This window comes from Nicotiana tomentosiformis, chromosome 4 (assembly GCF_000390325.3).
Source record: "Nicotiana tomentosiformis chromosome 4, ASM39032v3, whole genome shotgun sequence".
Classification (NCBI taxonomy): Eukaryota; Viridiplantae; Streptophyta; class Magnoliopsida; order Solanales; family Solanaceae; genus Nicotiana; species Nicotiana tomentosiformis.
In genome coordinates, this window is record NC_090815.1 from 90,244,828 (window position 1) to 90,267,170 (window position 22,343).

Genomic DNA, 22,343 nt, shown 5'->3' on the forward strand with positions numbered 1-22,343 from the left:
AACGCCAGCAGCTCTACCTCAAGTCTTCGTTGTAGATATGATCCGAATAGAAGCACCGCTAGACACTGTTGGGACCAACACCAAAATCTGCACAAGAAGTGTAGAAGTATAGTATGAGTACAACCGACCCAATGTACTTTGTAAGTGTCGAGCCTAACCCCGACGAGGTAGCGACGAGGCTATGACAAGATACCTACTAAAATCATGTGCAGATATATACATAAAGCAACAAAAAATAACAAGTAGAGCATTTAAAATAATAACGGGGAGGTAACATGTAAAAAGGGAAGTAAGATAAGAACGATAAGTACAAAATCACCAAGTAGTCTTCTTCCGAAATAAACAACAATGCAGTCAAATAAATCACCAAATCCTAAAATCAAATAAAGCAATGAAACTAACAATGGCACGGTATCACCCTTCGTACTTTTACTCTCATCCTCACCATATAATATCATAAATACAATAGCATGGAACCACCCTTCATGCTAGTACTCTCATCCCCACCATATGATAATGATATGATAAATGAAATGGCACGATATCATCCTTCGTTCTTTACTCTCCTCCTTACATGATAAAATAAATGATAATAAAGCAATCAAGTGCACGGCATCACCCTTCATGATTTAATCCTCACAATCTCTCAATCAATGATAGTAATATGCAAATATGGCACGAAAACACCCTTCTTGATTTTCACTCTTCCTCACCAAGCAACACCAATAATCCAAAGTACCAATGCAAGGTGGGAGCAAATTTCACTTCAATTATAGTGTTATGATAAACAAACTCAACTTTCAATATCCTAATAAGTTCAAAATGAATAATGAATACGAAGGTGAACAATTAAAAAAATAATGATCTAACTAAGCCATAGAAACCACAGTATACGGAATAACATAGTACAATAAAATAACTTTCACCTACATGTTTTAACCCAATGACAATATATATATACTCGTCATCTTACATATATACCGTCCCCACACTTAATTCACGTAGCGAATAGACCAACAAGTCCTAATTCTCTCAAGTCAAAGTTAACCATGATACTTACCTCACTCTGCAACAAAATCAATCAATCAACCACGACCTTTCCTTTAGAGTTAGCCTCCAAACCAATCAAATCTAGCCACGACCTTTCCTTTAGAGTTAGCCTCCAAACCAATTAAATCTAGCCAAATATAGTTCAAATAATTTAAAATAAGCTTTAGAAACTACACACGAGTAAAACCGCGGGATCACTTGGTCAAAATCCGAGATTCGGACCAAACCCGATTACCCGTTCACCCATGAGTCAGGTTATGTGATTTGTTTCGAAAACCGACCTCAATTTGAGGTCTAAATCTCAATTTTTCAAAATCCCTAATTTCTACCCAAAACCCCTAATTTCTACCATGAAATTCATAGATTAAAGGTTAAAATCAATGGGTGATTATGAAAATACATCAAAACTAGTTAAAAATCACTAACCAATGAAGTTGGGATGCAAATCTCCTCAAAATCCCCTCTAGGCCGAGCTCTACCTTTCAAAAATAGTGAAAAGTGACCAAATCCCGACTTACAACTTTTAAATAGTTGGGCGCCAGGTGTTCTTCGCGTGCGCGAAGAGCACTGGCCAAAAGGCCTACGCGTTCGCGTGGCCTGCTTCGCGTTCGCGAAGGCATCCCCAGCCAATCCCCCGCATTCGCAATCTATTAGTCGCGTTCGTGAAGAAGCCGGTCTTCCCCCCAGCCAACCAAAGCTTTGAGTTCGCGGAATGATATTCGCGTCATGAAGGAAATTCCCCCCAGGCGCTCGTGTTCGCGATACAACCCTCGCGTTCGCGTAGCTTACCAACCCCCAGCCCAATTTTTCCCCTTCGCAATCGCGAAGCACATCAAAAGCCAAAAACCAGCAGTCATCCAAGTCCAAAAATGGTCCGAAACTCACCCGAGCCCTTTGGGCTCCAAACCGAACATGTACACAAGTTTTGCTCGCTACCTCAAATCATCAAAATAACATGAATCGATCGTCAAAATTCAAGAATTTTCAACTTAAACTCAATTTCACAATTTCGCACATAATGGGCCGAAACGCGTTCGGGTCATCCCGGACCCCAACTAAACATGCGTACAAGTCCAAAAGTATCATACGGACCTACCAGAATCGTTAACGTTTAGAACAATAAACTAATTGATCTTATTATTATCCAGACAACCTCTTTATTGTTAAAAAATATATAAAGTGTCTCAAATAATCTTACTAAAATAAATATTTTTGTGCAAAATAAATATATACTAATATTTTTTTTTTATTAAGAACCAAGCATGTATCCACCTTTATATGAGATTATAAATGAGATAAACTTTAGTTTCTTTTTCAATTTTTGTCAATATTGAAGAACCCCATTTATGATACTCCACCATATTTATCAAAGTCTGCTAGTCCAAGAAAACATGTGTACTTGCCCTGCTTCATTTAATGCTTCTTGTTTCAATAACTCTCTACTTTGTTTGCTATCTCTTGCATTCAATGCTCTCATTTCCCTCTTTCTTTTTCTTTTCTTTTTCCAATCTTGGTCATTTCTTGAAAAATAAAATCGAAAATACATGAAAAGAAAAGCTTCTTCATACATAATTCTTTTAGGTTCTTCTTTTTCTTTTTCTTTATTTCAAACATTCGCAGCCATTCAGTTTCACCCTTACATTCCAAGGCATACAGTTATTAGTTATCCGTTCGGAAAGATACAATGGTATTTTAGTCAAATGGCTATTAAATGAGCATTCAAAATCTCAAACGATAGATCGATAAGAAAATGGAAGTTGTAGTAATATGTCCAAATTGAGTATCGCATTTGCTTGCCTCTTTTAAGCTCAACGCAGGAGGCCAAGCATTCTGCCAGACGTCCCTGCCTCGAAGCTTTCACACTTTCGTTAAGAAAATCATGGAATACTATTAGTGATAAGGTTTATTTGATTAAACTGCATTTTATTTTTAAAATTTTTTTTAGATCATTTATCGGATTAGAGTATATTAGGAAAAAAAATATTAATGTCATATGGATTTCTTAATTAAATCGACACTAAAGATAGACCAAATTGATTTGGCTAAATTTGGACCAAATGTATGAAAGGGAAATGAACACAAGACTACCCATTTTTATGTTCTTTCCCACATAAACTTCACACACAAGTCACCTCCACTAACTACAAAAAAAAAAAAAAAAATAGATTAGATAGGAACTTTGTCATTAATCTATTGCTAGATTGCTTGTAATTAACAAAAAAAATTGATAATCTATCGCTAGTATGTTGCTAAAAAGGATTAGCCATAATTTTTTGAAGAATAAATCCAAATAGCAGTCCCCTCAATCGGTTAAACTAAAAATAGTCGGTGCTTAGCTACAAAATTTGTCTGTCGCTAATTCTTGTTTTATTTGGTAGTACTCTATCCCACCCCATTTTCTTCTTAGGAGTAGAATTTCTAAAACAAACACAAAAGCAGACATATAACCAAACAAGATATTTCCGCGCGCGCACTAATATTATTGTATAGAAACCCCGAGCAAACATATATCACCTCTTTTCTATTTGGCTCTCCACAATCGGACACAACTCCTCCTCTCTTCCTTCTCTTCTTCTTTCAACAACAAAAAAACATTCTCACCATAACTACAACATATACAAGCTTAGGGAGCTAGCTAGATGGGGAAAATGAGGACAATACTATTCGTTGTTTTGCTTCTTCTGATCGTTGGCCAGGTTTATGCTGCAAGGCACACACAATTTCTCAAAGTTAAGCCTTTGCATATTAATAAATCTCAATTCTCAGAGTCTTTGCCAAAAGGGGTTCCAATTCCACCTTCTGCTCCTTCCCAAAGGCACAATGGTATCAACCTCAAACAGCTTCGGCCATGAAGAAAATCAATCCATAAAAAAGAACAGTATTACGTGAGTATACATTTTATAATAATATATTTATCTTCTTTTTCTTTCTTTTCTTTCTTTTTGGCCTAATGCTTTAGAGGGCATTGAGTATTGACTCACAAGTAACATATAGGTTGAAAAATCAAAAATGGCGCCGGATTCAAAATTTAAATTTTATGGATTCAACCTTTAAGATTTTTAGCATTGAACTCATAATATTATTAAAGTTATGGGTTCATTTCAAATATTTGTTGCAGTTCTAGTGAATTTTTACATATAAATTTATGTTCCGTGCCAATAATATTAGTTAAGATGAACCCGGTACTAAAGAACCGGATACGCCGCTGGTGGTGGTGTACTGGTAAGTTCTCCTTCATCCTTAACCAGAGGTTTCGAATTCGAGACCTGTATGAAGTCGGCTTTGTTAGGGAGTGTTTTACCTATCAATATGGGACTTCCAGGCGCGAATACGGATTTAGTTGGACCCTAATGCGGATACCGGACACGAAAAACTAAAAAAACAAATATGTACAAGAGATTTTATAGCCTTTTTTTTTTTTTGATGTGGGGGGATTTTTGAAAGGAGATAGAGGTTAAAGATATGTAATTTTTCCCAACCCATTGATTTTCTTGGCTTGGGTGGGCTTTGAGAAGGCCTATAGCAATTCACAGCACTTCTTCATGATTTTTTTTTTCTTTTGAACATTTTATTCTTTTCCATGTTCTGATCATTTAATGAATTAACTGAAAAGAATTATTTTTTTATATTGGGTTTGGTTCTTGATGGACTGAAACGCAATAAATGAAGAATATACGGCCTCTAGTACATACTTCATCAGGTATATAATTTAGTTGTTGTACGTACGTGCTTCAAAATTTAATAATTGTTCGACTTCATGATTTCAAGTTTGCAGTGTTGCAGTTTATAAAGTTTATTACGTAAGAAAGGAAAATTGATATTATTGCATGGAAGAAAAGTCAATAAATTTTGGTTTTAATATCCTCTAGTTAAAGTACTATCAAATAAATGATCCTCAAATGTAGCACATGAACATTAAAAACCAAAGGTCAGAGGAACACAAAGTCTCGAAAGAAAATTCAAATAAAATATTAACAGAACATTTCATCAGTAAAAAGAATTGGATAAAGCTAAATAACACTATAATGATGTTCTAAGTTTGAGAAATTTATAATTTGGCAAATACTTTGACAAGTCAACATCTATTTGAAAGAACTTAAAAAAGGAATTATTAGTACCAAAGTTAAAATTAAAAGTACATTAATCATCATTTTAAATTAATTAGTAAGAGCATGAGAGTTGAAAACTTTATTAGGTTAGAGAAAGTCTACGTACAAATGTCTTGGACGACAGACTTTTTTAAGTAAACAATGCTACCAAATCTGAAGAATTATATTGGGTTAAATATAATATGACGCGTGGCTGATTAAAAGGACACGTGTAATCCAAGATGGATTGGCTGAGGACTGAACGCAGTCACTGTGCTTGTCACCGGAACGGATAACGTTCATAAAAGTATATTAAATGCTTTGCGTCCGGTAGTATTTCCTAAGGAATATTCTACAACATTAAGAGCGACGGTCTGTTACAAAGAATTTGGCATTTACGCTCAACGTTACATCTTCATCAATGACCCTCATAATTGACATTAAAGGAGGGCACGATCCTAAAACCTTCTTCTCTCGACATAGCTATAAATAGTGAGTTGAGTTATCATTGTAAGGGACACGAAATTTCTGCCAAGAACATATATTATATTCTATACAAAGCTTTATACAATTTCACTCTCTTGGTTTTTTATCTCATCATTGTTGTGTTCGGAAACCGTATTCACGGAATCATTATCTTTGCTATTTCATCTACATTCCAAGGCTAAGTTCTGTGTATTTCTTTAATTATTATATTATTTCAAGATCAAATTAGTTCACTTGTCTAGAAATTAAGTATAAATTCAATTGTACTATTTTACGGATAAACAACAACACTGCAAGAAATTATATTTTCTATATTATTTGCTTACAACATCAAGATGTAAGACTACACGAATAATTAGCACAATGTCAAAGGTCGTTAAATATAATTGAAAATTTGGTTGTCGTAGTAGGAGGGAAATTTTCATGATGGTTTGGTGGAAATAAGTAGTCCAATTAATGTTTCATACATTATTTGCTTATTCATCTACCTAACGAAACTTCTGCTAAAATTTTGCAAATTTGGAATTTGAATGTCATGTCATTTACAAGTAATTTCTATTGTAGGTGTGTACAAATAAAACCAACAAACCGCACCAACTCGTTAATTCGAGTCAAACCGAGAAAAAAATCTAACTATAGTTTGGTTTGGTGTTGGAAAAAAAACCGACGATATTTGGTTTGGTTTGGTTTTAACTACAAAAAGTCAAACCGAAACCAAACCAACCCGACATTATATTAATAGAAGTTTTAAGTATATTTAATACATGAAAATATTTATTGTAGTGTAGTTTATAAATATTTCTTAAGCTTTTTTATAATTTTATCTTTTAACGTATTATTTCAAGCTTGGATGCTCCAATAAGTTTAATAATCCATAAATGTTAGTAACTCAAATAAATCCTAAACCAAAATCAAATCAATACTAATGATAATAAAAGATATTATTCAATTGTACTATGAATGAAAATAGTGATGGATATTTATTTTTTAATTTTTTCATGGTTTAGATAAAATGCATAACTTCTTTTTCTTTTAGTGTTTAATCATGTAAATAATTGTACTTATTAGTCGTACTTATTTTAGCAACTTATTAGTAATTTTAAATTATATTTATTTTCATTATGGCTTATTAATAATATTTATTTTATGTAATTTTCTCATCTTTATTGTTGAATATTTTAGTACAAGGTCATGAATTATCTCATATTTATGTTATTTTATTAAAAACACCTTATATAGTTCTGTCTTACTAGGATTAAAGAAATATTTGGAGCACAAATTCTATATTTTGTGCTATGAAGACTTTATGAAAAAAAATGAAACAACCCGAAAACTCAAAAAATACGAGAAAAATCGAGATTTAAAAATCCGACTTTTATTAGTTTGGTTTGGTCTTTAGATTTAATAACCCGATATAACTGGTTTGGTTTGATAATCAAAAAATTCGAACCAACCCGACTCATGTACACCCCTATTCTATTGTAATAAGTATCAAAATTACTGCGGTCTTATCATCCTCAAAATTATTACTCATTACTTAAGAAAAATAGCTAATAACCTTAATCACTAGAATATTTATCTGAACTGTCATTTATCACTCTCTTAAACGTCTCATTTAATTATTTAATACTCCAGTAATTAGAACAATAAGGATAAAATAAAAAATAAAAAAAATAAAAAATAAAAATAATAATAATAATAATAATAATTGGGACCCGAGAAAGTGCTACTATATCTTTATTGTTTTATATTATATAACTTAGTCAATTTTGACATATCTTCTTCTCTTGCAAGCAACACTTGGTTTTCATCCTATGCAAATTGAAATCCTGGATCTTGAAAGAATTAGGCGTTGTATAACTTAAATTATCCTTTAGGCGATCTGTAAAAAAAATTACGGATTGGTATATATATAATATATATAATTCAGTACACATTAATAGTACACCATATGACCCGGTCAAAAATTTGTGATTTTACAGAGTCAATGAAAAACATAGCGCATAGAGATGCTTGTGATTCAATTCAGTGTCATAGACAATTATATTGTCGAAAAATTTAAGTAATCCAATAAATTCAACTGCTATTACAGCTGCTACAATTCTTCACTGTTTCAGCAATTGATTTCTTCTACTGCAATAGAACTTTTAGACGAACATCATTATTATAACACAATGACAAACAAATAAAATAATGATGAATCTCGTGCATGAATTTATCGTCTCATCACGTCCAAATCAAAGACAACCAATCACTTTATTTCAAAGTTCCATCAACTGACAAACTCGAGGCTTTTAGCAAAAAACCGGCCATTGGACTGGTCATTCCGCTGGTGTTTTAGGGATTGTGATTGCCTAGTCAACTAAGAACTTGTCACGTGTAGTAGGATGACCTCTTAGAAAAAATGGGGAAAATGAAAAAAGTAGAATTTGGCGCAACAGATTGAGTTGAAAGTATTGTACCCACTACTAATAAATGCTTCTATAATAGTTGACCTAATCTTTTTAAAAAATTCACTATTTAACGTTACTTGCACTTGTTCAACGCGTGCTTTCTCTCCTACATGAGAATAAATTCATGACTGAACTTCTTTAATTATAAGCGCCATGATCTCATAGCTCGATAGCATTTCTTTGCAAAAGTCTAAAAGTGCATTATATCCCTCTTTTTATCCCAACTCATCCAAACAGATAACGGAAATCATCTCTCCAAAATTCATTTCCATCCGACTCTCAGACTCTTTACCGTCTGTGCTTATAGGATCAGTTTTCAGCCTAAAAGACGACGACAACAATAACAACAGACCCACCAAGTATATTCCCAACAGGTAAGGTCGGCCTAAAAGAAGACAAACAAAAATAAAGGAGAAATGAGGCGGGTCCTGCTAGGCAACAAATATAATTGATTGATACTATTATATACACTACAATACAACAAATAATTAAAAGGGGTGGGACGCCCAAGGAACTAAGATTGAACCAAAAAAGTAACACAAAAGAGAAAGGTCGAGGAATTTGTGGAATATGGTCAGAACGGAAGTTGAAGGGTTTTGGCTCTCCCCCCCTAATAATTTGACGAGCAATCAGCACCCACCATTACCAAAAAGTAGAAAAAGAAAAGAAGAAGAAAAGAAGCTAAAAATAAAGATATCTAAACGAATTGCTAAATTTGGGAAGACGGAGAGAGTGCCCCTTCAGACTTCCGAGCAGCCTGGCCTGTAACGGATGACTTGTCTGACCCACGAACATTATATCTCTCGTAAACTTTTTCCCGGTTCTCCGACCACCAAGTCTCTGCTTGGTGCTCCCCGAATCTTCTGCGGCTGTAGAATTCAATTACAGAAGAACTATTATATCAGAATCATTGTAAGCAATGTTTTCTGAGCATAAAACACATTGATCAATAGATAATACAGCTACTTTTCCAAAAAAATCGGATATAACATTTTCTCCAATGGTGTTGTAGAAAGCAAATGTGAAATTCTTTGTACGAGGACCACTTTATATCTTTCGTAAATTGAGCAAAATCAGTCACGAAAAGTGATCAAGCCAATTACCTGAAGCGTACACGTTTCAGATCTCTAGTGCCATCTCGAAGAGCTACGAGTGTTATATACACTCCAGGCTCGTATTGCTCAATCCATTCAGCTTCAATTTGGTTAGGATTGCCAGGAGGCAGAGAATTTCTTGGTTGCAGTCCATTTTCATTGTCTTGTAAAGGCCCAGAGTCTTTATTATTATCAACGGCTTCAGAGGCACTATTGATGCGCACCTCTGCCCCACTGCCATTAGGCAGTCTAACTTCAGCTCGATCATCTATACCATTGGGGGTCAGAATTTGATTGCTTGTAATAGCTTCAATGCTGCTAGAATCCCTTTGCGATTTGCTGGGGCTTTGCATTCCAAATGTACTTAAGTCCATGCTGGTTTGAGAGGCCATGTAAGAGCTAGCGACAGAATCAGATCTAGAATGGCGTTCCCCATTTGCATCAGGATAGTGAATGCCATTCACGTCCACACCATTTGGTAGGTAAGCTAGTTTAAGGCTCTCTACGTCATAAGCCCCAGGTGGCAACCTTTCAGCCATGTCTTTGAGCTGTAAAAAGAGAAAATAACAGGAAAGAAGCACCTTTGCATTCAGCACAAAAAAAAAACAAGGGTCCAAAGGGAGAATTGGTCATTAAGCAATAGACCTAAATGAAAACTTGAACCAGCATTTTTTCAATTTGAAAAGAATGCATATATGTGTGCGTGTATATATACATATATATATACAAATACATATGCATAAACATGTACAGTATGTATTTTTTTGTGTGTGGGTGAAAATACACGAAATGTATGAGCAAACCTGCGCCGTCAGCGATTTTATAACGTCTTTTGCAGCTTTGCATTTAGCAGATTCCTCTGCCGCCAAAACCATTGCTTCCTGGGCTTTTTTTGTTGATTTCTGAAGCTCCATTTCCTGAAGTTCACAACGATGTCTCAGGTTCTCGACCTAAGTCACAGAAAATTACATCAGTTAGAAGGAAATAGGAAATACCATATAACTCAGGCAAAACGTAAAACACCTACAGAGATCTTAACATACCTGGGCCCGTAATTTATGAACTTCCTGATTTAAAAGCTCATTGGTCTTTTTCAAACTATCAGCAACACTTTTGGAGAACGAAAGTCCTGCTGTGGTAGGTACTGGTGTGGCTGAACGCGGTGGACTTGCCTTCCTAGAGAAAGGTGATACAGATCTGGAACTAACACCCGATTGGGTAATAACTGGTTTTGGAACTGCCCAACGCAGATCACCAGCGGTCGACAAAACTACATCTTTCAGCTGTAACAAAGGAGCTTGAGAGGAACGACCCAAGGAAAACGTATCAGCTTTTTTACCTTGTTTGACTGCTTTACTATCTAGCTGCTTGATTAAATCAAGATTTGGTGGCATTCCTGATTTCACTGATCGTAACTCAGCCTTGTCCAACCGGTCCTTGTTCTCACCGGAAAGGCGAGGTCCAGCACTTCTCCTGTTATTGATTCCAATCTCAGCCACCTTGCTCAGTTTTGTAAAACAAGAATCACATACACGATACGGTTTGTTTGGATTTGGAGCCAATGCTGCCCTTATTGCTTTTCTTGAAGTACATGCATGGCAATGCACAAGTCCGCAGTTGTAGCAATTGTGCCTTTTCCTTGTGAACCCAAAAGCCTGTCTACAGGCTGAACACTGAGACTGCTCAGCACCAGAAACCCATTTGTGAAGACATATTGCAGCACTGTAATTAGAACCACAAGCAATATATTTCACATGTCTGTCCTTCAACGCTTCAACCAAAGTAGGGGCTTTCCGGTCCTCTACATCCCCATGACCTAACCTCCCATTGGCTCCTTTTCCCCACGTATAAACCTCATTTTTGGACGTCAACACAGCCACATGGTATGAACCAGAAGCAATATCTTCGACAATTTCACCAGAAAGTTTGTCTTCTACCAGGCAAGGTAACTTCCCATCAGAGTAAGGATTTCCAAGTTGTCCATACACGGTACTTCCCATTGTAAAGACGTGACCAGATGTGGTCAAGCAGACGGTTAAACTATGCCCACAAGCAATCTTGTGAAAATTGTAATCAATAAGTGCAGGCACACAAGTAGGCTCCAGCCGAGGTTCTTTATCACCATGTCCAAGACGACTTTTGTCTCCATCTCCCCAAGTAAATAATTTTCCAGATGAAACACTAGCACTAGACTGTGTGACGATAACTTCAACTACAGCAGCAGTATGCCACACTCCACATGCAACGGCAATTGTCCTCAGGCCTGACAGGGACTTGACCTCTCGAGGAAACAATATATTTTCTCTATCACCATGGCCTAAAACACCAAATGTTCCATCTCCAAATGTGAAGAGCTGCCCAGTTGATGTTATTAAAGCAGTATGCCATGGACCACAAGTTACTGCTGCAACTTGAAGTCCTTCCAGAGGGCCTGAAATTCTCTTTGGTATCCAGTGACTGACATCAGTGCCATTACCAAGAAGCCCAGCATTGTGTGTGCCATCCCCCCATGTATATAGTTCACCAGCCATTGTAACAGCACAGGTGTGAAACTCACCACATGCAACAAAGTCAACACTGCAAAAGGACAAGGATTCAACAAACCGAGGTTGAGTGACATCTTTCCCAACACCGTGGCCAAGCCGGCCACCAGATTCTTCACCCCATGTAAAGAGTTCACCTTGTCTGGTGACAAGGGCAGCATGCTTGACCCCACAAGCTATATGATGAACATCTAAAACTACATTGGATTCGAGTGGTCTTGGAAGAAGCACATCTGCCCTTGTGCTCACTGAACTGGAGTTTTTTTCAGGTCCAACCTTGACAATGTTATCACATATTACCTCACCCCATATATAAACATCGCCCAAAGCATCACAATCATCTGGTGCAGAACCATGACTAGAAGTACTAGGGGCACTGGAAACACTAACTCGGAACACGTCTGAAGCAGATCCTTTGGCTTGAATGTTTTGCATATTTGCTTGATCCAAAGCTACATGTGACCTTTCAGACTGCACAAAACTATAAGGTTGATAGCTCTTAGGAGAAGTATTGGGGTTGGAACTTAAGGAAGCGTCTGGAGAGCTAATTTCTTTTGTAGCACTAACAGAACTAGAACTTGGACTATTTGATGTCAAATCTCGACTATCCTGCAAAATAGTTCAGTTCAGATTGTAGAGGACATTAGAAGTTTGATATTAGTTGCAAGTCTAATGCACCCAAACGGAGTACTAAAACACTAATCGACTGAAGGAGACTGCGATCGTTTTTCTTTTTTTTGAAGGGAGGGGGGGCATTGAGGATCAATATCTGATGAGATGAAATCAATTCAAGTCATTAATTAATACCAATACAAATTAAACAGCCTCTCTACCTTCACAAGGTAGGGGATAAGGTTTGCGTACACACTACTCTCCCCATACCCCACTTGTGGGATTACACTATTTGTTATTGTTGTTGTTGTAATACAAATCAAACATATTCCTCATCAGGATTGCAAATACGAGATTCAAAGCAACAATCTATATAATATTAATCATTTCATTGCTCACACCTCACACATATCACTATCTCTGTCAAGTGTCACTTCTTAGATATTATTATAATTTTGTGCAGGAACATCTCATGCTGAACACATCATCACAAGCTAGCATAAACATCAAACCAAAGAAACAGATAAACACAACCAGTTGCCAGTCAGTTTGCCAAGACAAAACCCAAATCGAGAACTAGACAATGGCATTCATTGCTATTTGGCAATCAGTAGAGAGCTGCTATCTTATATTTTTATACATATGATTGGTTATTAGGTAGATTCTATACCATGTTATAATGAGATGTTGTGTCCACAAAAAAAAAAAGAATGACTAATATTCAGCGACTGGTGTTATGAAAAACTGGCAGATGACAGTCTAAGGTAGTGAACTATAGACCAGAATGGAAATATTACTTGCAGTTCATATTAAATATACCAATCAGAATCATGCACAAGAAAACGATTCAAGGTCAATAAGAATTATCAGTTCTCAATACTCTATCCTTTAGTATACGAATTAAACAAGAAATAGGGTAAACCACTCTTATAATTAGACAAAGAAGCAACTAGGAAGGTAAATTTTACATCAAAGTAGAGGCCTCCATCACTCCAACCATCAACCTTTGAGCGCCCACCTTGTCCAGAAGATATCAAAGCTTTCAAACCAGTGATCCAGAACTCTGCCTCGACCTTATCCTTACAAATCTGAAATAACAAGATACATGTGTAACTCAACGAAAACCAGAAAATGAACTACATAGTCACATTAAAGGGTAAACTTAGGTCTATATCACTAACCAGATCGAGGGATCTTTTTCCGTAATTATATATGAGCGAGAAGGACAAGTAGTCCTTTTCAGGACGAAGATATCGTCGAAAAACAGCCTGGTAAGTTAAAAGCACAGGTAAGATTTAAGAGCTAATCCCATTTGTGGAACATTTCAACATTATTTCGAGTAAAGTATTCTACATAAATGAAAAGCAAAATTTATTCAGTAGAGAAAATGGATGAAGATAATCTCACAGTTCTTTGCCCGGGAATGATTCTAGACACCGAAGCTAACTTTAAACTCTTTTCACCACTGCTAGAGATCCAAACTAGAGACGATTCATCCTGAAAATTTCCCATAAAGACTAACATGAGCACAGTGTTCTCAAAGACAAAAAGCAAAAAGAAGAACCAAGAATTGCCGAGGCAGAGCAACAACTAAAGACGCATTTTAGTGAAAAACCCGTGCAGAGGAAGAGCTCATGGTACCAATACTGGAGTGCCACCTAAACAAACAAAGTGCCAAGCTTATATTGCACCTGCCTTAAGGCCTTAAGCACATCTTTAGCAACACAACATGAGCACGTGCAAAGGTTCTAAAAAGTTCAATGTTTTCTCGACTATGTTGAGTAAACCCAAAATATACTAGAAAAATTCAGAGGAAGCTCCTCTCAAAAGGGTGCCTTTTATGTATATTGACCCTCGTCACTTAAAAGACTAAACAAATCCTCAATGGATGATGGATAAAAGTTGCAGCAGAAGAATAAATAAGGTCAATGGTTTAACATGGAAGGGGGAAAGCTATCCACCATTTCTTCTTTTTCTTTCTTCATGTAAAATATGACCGATGTTACCATACTATACGGGATCAAGAACATTCTGGGACTAAATTTTAATTTTAAAGATAAACAGAAGATGTCGTCGTTCTCAGAAGTCAAATTACCACAATTCACTAGTCCCCTACCAAATTGTGAACCAAAATCTGACCTTTTAAAAATCATTCAGTATCAATTGAAATGCTCTTTTGACTAATTTGGAACGCTTATAGCACATATTGTTTACATGTTTTAATCAATCTTAGTTAATGCAAATTCTTATCCTTTCACATCACATTATGCCAGTATTTTCTGTCTATACATCCAACTCTCTTTATTTTATAGAAAAAAAATAGCTGTCTCTATATCCAACTATTGTGAGAATGTCGTCTCTATATCTAACTCTACTGAAAGAATATGGGGTTCCAACAATATCTCCTCCCACATATTCTATTACCTTCTAGATTCTTTCTCGCCATAGAAATTAAATAGTTTGACAAACAAAAAAGTTTTAAGTATACTGTGACATGACCCATGCAAGCACATCGACCAGATTTCATTTAGATTAGTCAGAGTTCCCATTCCATGAACTGAAAGATGAACATATTACTGGTTTTCATGAAAGTTCAGACCTTTATTTGATGTTGAATTTGTCTGTCAAGACTGTCACAATATATCAGCTGATGTAGTAACGGAAAAAAGAGCACGAAAGCAACCGCTTCCAGATTAAGTTGTGGGTAGGGAACACGTGTGGGCATAGAAGTTTTTGAGACAAGATAATTATTAGTAAAAAAATTAAAGAGCATAAAAAGGTATAATTCATATAAGTATTGAGGTAATTAAGAAACCTAAAACTAAGACTTTTCTCTGCTTTTCCTAGGATTTAGTTTTACTATTTGAAATCCCTTTGAAAATGTTACTGCTGGTTTATCCAATTATAGTTACACATACAAAACTCACCCACAAGTACTACTAGCTTCACAACTACCTACAACATTGTTCATCGAGGCTTAAGACAAATAACCTACAGAACCAAATATCTTATGAACAATCGGACCATACTGCTTAAAGTTCCAACATTTGTCTATACTGATTCATTGAATCAAAATAGAAGTAGAAAGTTCACAGGAAATACTAATATAACATAGCAGGAGACTTGTTATTGAATTAAAAACACTGTACAGCATCAAGAGAATCATAAGATCATAGTGACGCTCAAGCTCGATAAAATGCAATATAGTAAGCATGACACACCTCTAAATCTACACACTCAGCAGTATTACTTCATAAAGCCCTCATAACTAAAAAGTGTACCCATGCTAATGCCAACTTACATTAGAAAGTCTAAATGGATAGAACTTGGGCTTCCCTTTGCGGCCATATTTCAACAGTTGAGCTCCTTTCTTTAAAGCAATTAATGCCTGCCAATGGTAAGAGAAATGAGTCTAGAGAAGACATTTCTTCTGGAACAAGATCATAATGCATTGGGATGTATGACTAGAACTAGTTAGGGCAAGAGTTAAATGAATAAATGAGTTTTTTCTAATAAAAGAGAGTTACACGAAAATCTATCTTTTAAACACTAACATATCAAAAGAATTATCTTTTAATAAGTAATCACATGCTTCAGCCACTAATTTACAACAAGTAAACTAGTGATATGCGAGATTGTGCCACTAACTTCCAACAGTTTTGCAATCAGAACTTTTATCTCCTTTCGGAATAGTAGCTGATAAATAGAAGAATCACATCTTAACGGATCACACATGTCCTAGACTTTCTATATGCAACTAATTTATGGATATCTTTCGCAATTCCAGTGGAAATAGTATGTTACCTTCTAAAAAACGGTGGAAATACTGATTGCGGTCTAACATTTATTTTTCAACCAAATGGTAATGATCGGAGTAAGATAAGTGTTACTGCTTCTTAATACACCCAACTAAGGCCCTGAACTATACATAAAGCTGGTAAATTTGAACCATGGAAATGTGAATAGGGTCATCTTGGTGAATAACCCAATAACATCCTTCCTGAGTCCAATGCTTTAAGTCCTGTCTTTAAAGTACAGCCCCACTCTAAATTCTCAACCTCAAAAACATTAACAACTCAGAATTAGCATCGACAAGCACAGACAGATACATTTGGACCTACAAAATTTCTTCTCTGCCACACTGCCAACCCGCTCCCCAAAATCTCCAAACAACCTATCTTACTTCAAAGTACAATCAATCATGAATCAATCAATCAAGTTAGCTTCAATCCCAAACTAGCTGAGATCAATACTGATAATTACTTCTAATAAGGCACCGAAAGAAGAAGGTTTAATCAAAGCTTTGTCAAATTGTAATCTGCTTCTAGTAAAGAAGCTTTTTTTATCCTCTAAGACTACATCTACATTACTGTGTTTTAAAGTACCCAAACAAATGAAAAAGGTCAAAAAGATCTTCAAACTGATAATAAAAACTAAAATAACATAATAAAAGTAAAGGGTGACCTGGTCAATATCACGGTGGGCATCACCATAGCTAACAAGATCTGCCATTCCATGTGAAAGAACAAGCAATTTTACACCACCACCGCCACCTCCCCCACCTTCCTCCGCTCATCATCTACTCCGACGACCACCGCCCTCCTCCGTCCGTACACTACCATCCACACTTCAAAATTCTTTCAAAAAACTCTCCAACCTTTAAAACATCAAAACCTAGGAATTAAATCCTCACAGATCTGAACAACTCCACCACCTACAGGCTTTCACCGGTCAATGCTTCAAGTCAAACAAAAGTCGTCTAAGTCAAAACAATAATCGTCGTGGTTTTGTATTTTCAACAACTCTTCCGGCCGTTTTCCAGTGGCCGGAGAAATGTGGCGCCGCTAGTGGAGCGGTTACCGGCGCCGGCGGAGTGAAAATTTTGACAAAACGTAAGAAGAATTGTGTGTGTGTGTGTGTGTGAGAGAGAGAGAGAGAGAGAGAGAGAAAGAGATTGTTGAAGAAGAAGAAGGAGGTGGTGTCCGCGTAAGTACAGAGAGGGTCAAAGTAAGAACACAAAAAGCAAGCAAATTCTCTGAGGAGAAAAAGGAAAGGCATTTCCAATGCTTTTTTTTCTTTTTTCTTTTTTAACAGTTTTACCAGAAACTAGACAATTCACAGTTTCACACCCCATAAAAAACAAAAGTTAGAATTTAAGTTCTGATTAGAACAAAATGTTTCTTTCATGCCCCTCAAACTTATAATTTCTACACTTCACATTAACTGTACAATTATTTTTCTTTGAATGCTAGAATACTTCTTTTGATCAGGAATTTCTGAGTTCATTAGTCAAATTTAGCATTTGATTTTTATATGAAAAAATGACCTTTTTCTAATTGCTACATGAATATTACTCCAATAAAAATAGTCAACTTTGAATTGATTACTTTATCATCACTTAGAATATTCTAGGATATTGTTTTATTTTTTTAGAAGTACTATTGCTATCACAAATGTTATTAAAAGTACAAGTCACATTTCATCAAATCTTACTATTTATTAGTCTATTTTTTCATTTTAAAATTTAGAATTTGAAAAAAAAAAAAAAAGGAATGAAAAGTATAAGTGGCCCTTAAATGTTCAGTTGACATGTGATAAGAGAAAAATATTATTTTTTATTTAGATAATTATATAAATTTAATGTAACATTAGTTTAAGTTTAGTATATGCAGAAGGCGAAACTAAATATGCCAGATTTGAAATACATAATAAAGAATTTAAAGTTTCAGCAAATCTTTAGGGAAAAAAATAATTTGAAGGACCACTTGTTTGACGTCATAAAATCAAGTCATTACTAACATGAACGTAAAATCAAATGAGTTTGTCTTAATGCATATATAAGAGTGATACAATTTTTTTCCACTTCGTTGGCTAAGAACATGTGCATAGTATGATCTTTCAACTGCAACAAAGATACGAATGAACGAATGGTTTATCTTATTATTGCCTCATTTCATTTTATCTCACTATTTGTTAAATATTAAAGAGAAAAAAATTAGCATTAAAATATTGTAATTGAAGAAAAATAAAATATTAATTAAATAAAAGACTCACAATTTCAATAATCCAAGTCAAATTCATAAATCAAGAGAAATTTCATTATTCATAAGCGTGCTTCAATAAAAGACTCATAATATCTACAAAATTTTACCAACAATGTCATTTAACGTTCGACACAGTGTAAGAATTATATCAAGATGGCAACATAGAAAGTGAAGGGGTGAACTAAACAATTTAAAGAGAAATTGGGGGTTAAAACTGATTCTACATTTGTCTCTGTTGCATATGCCGATGTCATCGGATTTAGACCAGACGAGGGATGCTGGTCGGGGCGGAAGGCTTTTCTTTTTGACCGATTTAAATGACGGAAATGACCCTTTCAATTAGTATGTTGACGTGGCATGTTTTGGTGTTCTATTACGGGGGGGAATTCTCCTGCTTGTAGGGACGTGGACCTTGACCATTTGTGTGCTTTGTGATGCCACGTAGACTCAATTAGGGGTCCTAAATTTAAACCTTTCAATAGGCGTTTAAATATTATTCTAGTTGAAAAAAGTATTTTAAGTTGATTCTCATAGGAGTGTTTTATGTTTTTTAACATTTATAAAAGATTTGAGGAAGTTATATAATTTGATTCTCGTAATGCAGACTAAAACATTAATTTGGGACTAAAGGAGCATGTATTTTCTTTGGAAAAAATAATTTTCACTCACAATTTAATTAGTAGCTTTTCAATTTTAATTACTTGAAATATTAAGCAGTATTACATGTGGTAAAGAAAGAATACTAACTACACTTCCATTCTCCCCATTACACGAAACATAAATTGAGTTTAGCCTTTTACTTCAAGTGTTTTAGTGGTGACACCCTCCACTTTCAACTAAGAGGTTGTGAGTTCGAGTCACCACAAGAGCAAGGTAGAGAATTGTTGGAGTGAAGGAGCCGAGGGTCTATCGAAAACAGCTTCTCTACCCCAAGGTAGGGGTAAGGTTTGCGTACACACTACCCTCCTCATACCTCATTAGTGGGATTATACTGGGTTATTATTGTTGTCGTTATATGGTGGTTTTGGATAACTAATGTTGTTTTGATATTTTAAATTAAAAAAAGTGATTAGGCAATTTGTAGCTATAAAATTTTAGTTGACAATAGGCAAACACTAGTTGTGATTATTGAAACTAATTTATAAGAAAATAATTTAAGGTTTAGATGTTCCAAGTAAATAGGATCTTATTGCTTTTAATTTTGATTTGCAATCATTTCGAAATTTAAACCTCTTAGAAATAGTTCCTAATGCTAAGTATTTTCTTGTCTTATTTAGAATAGTTTGTTTTAATCATAGTGCGTTCAAACCCTCTTATGTGTATTTTGATTATTTATGTGTATGCTATCTCTAATATGAAATAGATTTGCTCACAAAACTTAGGCTGATCACTCATAGGACATAAGAAAATCTTATGAAAAGTAGTTCAAAATTTACTTTTCGACCATTTTCCCCAGCATAACCTATTTTAACCAAAAACAAATTCTTCTTATAATAAGCTTAAAGTATTCTTAAGTTGTGTATGGTTGAAATAGTTTATGTACAAATAAAGTATTTTTGAAAAATAGTTTATCTCTCTCTATAATAAAATTTGGGAGTACAAACAAAACAATGAATAAAAGATTCTCCGTAAGTGTGATAAAAATTTAAGGGTGGAATTTTCTTGTCTAGGAGAATCCAAAATTAGTTTAATATTTTAGAAGCATTGTGTGACAAACGTAACTTAACCTTTTATGGAATATTCCGCAAATTATGTTTTGTTTGCCTTGTTTTTGCCAATGCAAATATATGTGTTGTATGAACAGGAGAAGGGAAAGAAAGAAAAGAATTTTTTTTTTCCTTCTGAAATTTAAGGAAATGAAATCGAACAATTAATTGCAACTTAAAGTTAAATTGGTTACTTTATGAAGTTTTTAAAAATAAAATAATAAACATTATATTTGTACAAAGGGGAAAGAAGTAGGCATTAATTAAACAAGTCAAAACAAAGTAGATGACTAGTATAAGGCTTACCAAATAAAGAAATTTCCCTAATGTATTTCAAAAACCAAATTTCTTGTGTTTTTTTTTTTGTAATTAAATTCTTTTATTAATCACCAATAAAGCATTACAAAACCACAGCTTAGCGACAAACCCATCTAGCTGTCCTAAGTAAATACTAAGTACTGAATACAGATCTCAAACGTCTTGTCTTTGAGTTCCCGTTTTGTAATTTTTGGAATAAACTGTGATGAAAATAATCAAATATCGTTACTTCGAATTTCAGTTGTCATATTTGACAAATAAAAGAAGGAAAAAGAGAGGAAAAAAAAAAGAAAAAGAAACAAATCTTTCTAAGAACTAAACACAAGATCGGATATATCGGATAAAAATCCGGGGTCAAAATCTAAAATTCTCAGAAATTTAGGCCAAAAGGGTGTGGATTTTAAGGTAACAAATTGGAGTACTTTAATTAACTGAGAGACAAAAGTTGGAAATTAAGGTAATTATCATGTGATCTTCCTTTGCTTTTGAGAAGTTTTTCTAGAAAATGGAGAATTTTATTTTATTGGATATGAGCCCTCATCTTGGATTTGGTAGGTGAGCAACCATTGTAGGCTTAATGATGATGCATGAAAGCAAAGGGTCCCACCTAGTAGAAAATCAAGTGGGCCCTCCTTGTTCGGGAGATGACCAAACTCCCTCACTCAATGCAAGATTATACCTGGCCTTTTCTCTTTTACATTTCATATATCCATGTGCTTTAGAGCCCCTTTCCCACCTAGGAATTAGATTTGGGTGTAATTGGTATAATTATAAAGTTTGACATATTTGTCTGATCCAGTAATTACTTGGTCATCATAGAATTGAGCGTAATTGGAGGGGTGTAATTACACTCTTAAATTCTTACCCCATTCAATTCTCAAGGGAGAGGTGAGACTTGGTGGTAATTACACTGTGTAATTACCAGATTACTTTTCAATTTCTTTCCTTTTTATTTCTATTTTAATTTCTTTTCTTTATAATTTTTTATTTCCATTATTTTAATTTCTTTTTATTTTATTTTTACTTTTTAATTTCTTTTTAAATTTTAAAATATATTTTTCTTTGTACATTATTTATCTTTTATTTCTCTACCTTTACTTCTTGTGATTCCATGTAATTCCTCGTATATTTTATTTTTTATTTATTTTATTTTCTTCATTTAGCGTAACTGCATTATTATTTTAATTTTTTAAACTACGCCTCCTAATATTAAAAATAATGAGTCATTAGCAAACTTGGCATATAATGAGTGATGTCATTAAAATAGAATTTTGTTGTTAAATGAGATTATAAACTTATTATATTTTCTAATTGTCACGACCAAAAATTTTCACCTTCGAACCGTGATGGCGCCTAACATTTCACTTGCTAGGCAAGCCAATGTTAGAATAATATTAACCAATTTTTAAACAATCTTTACATTATTAATAATCAAGGAACCAAAAGCGGAAGCAAAATTTAAAATATAGTAAAATAATTCATAAAAATAACGGTGTCTAAATACCATCCCAGAATTAGTGTCACAAGTGCACGAGCTTCTAGAATAATACAAATAAAGGTCTGAATAAAATAAAATGGTCTGAAAATAAACACACAGCTAAAGTAAAATAGACGGGGACTTCAGAATTGCGGACGTCATGCAGTAGGGGCGTACAAACCAAACCGAAAAATCGCACCAAACCGAAAAGTCAAACCAAACCGATTAAAAAATCAACTTGGTTTGGTTTGATTTGGTTTGGTATTAAGTAAAAAAAATCTGAACCAACCCGACATATAAACATATAATTTTTATATATACTTTTAAGATTTTATATAAAATTTTATTTAAAAAAATGTCTAGAAATATTTGAGATTCTCTTACGGGATATAAATTTTAATAGAATATGAAGTGCTCCATATTTATTAACCTTAAATAATGGGTTGTATGATCACTTTCTTATCAAGTGTTA

The 22,343-nt window shown here is 34.6% G+C and overlaps 1 protein-coding gene across 1 annotated transcript; it reads right to left on the bottom strand.

Annotated features, from left to right (window-relative positions):
• Positions 1–8,506: 8,506 nt before the first annotated feature.
• On the bottom strand, positions 8,507–17,364 carry LOC104108984 (PH, RCC1 and FYVE domains-containing protein 1). Its single transcript, XM_009618151.4, has 9 exons — positions 16,791–17,364; positions 15,628–15,714; positions 13,734–13,823; positions 13,508–13,594; positions 13,295–13,414; positions 10,215–12,323; positions 9,975–10,121; positions 9,181–9,719; positions 8,507–8,946 (listed from the first exon to the last, which is right to left on the bottom strand). The coding sequence occupies exons 1-9, from the start codon at positions 16,836–16,838 to the stop codon at positions 8,787–8,789; spliced, it is 3,387 nt and encodes a 1,128-aa protein (XP_009616446.1). The 5' UTR covers positions 16,839–17,364; the 3' UTR covers positions 8,507–8,786.
• Between the last annotated feature and the right edge of the window lie 4,979 nt (positions 17,365–22,343).

What these genes read in the sequence shown, in the direction of transcription:
- LOC104108984 (XM_009618151.4), bottom strand. Translation starts at nt 16,838, where the DNA reads ATGGCAGATCTTGTTAGCTATGGTGATGCCCACCGTGATATTGACCAG. An exon ending in TCATTCCCGGGCAAAGAACT is followed by an intron (nt 13,595 to 13,733) that starts GTGAGATTATCT and finishes TTAACTTACCAG; the next exon opens with GCTGTTTTTCGACGATATCT. An exon ending in CTGAAACGTGTACGCTTCAG is followed by an intron (nt 8,947 to 9,180) that starts GTAATTGGCTTG and finishes TGAATTCTACAG; the next exon opens with CCGCAGAAGATTCGGGGAGC.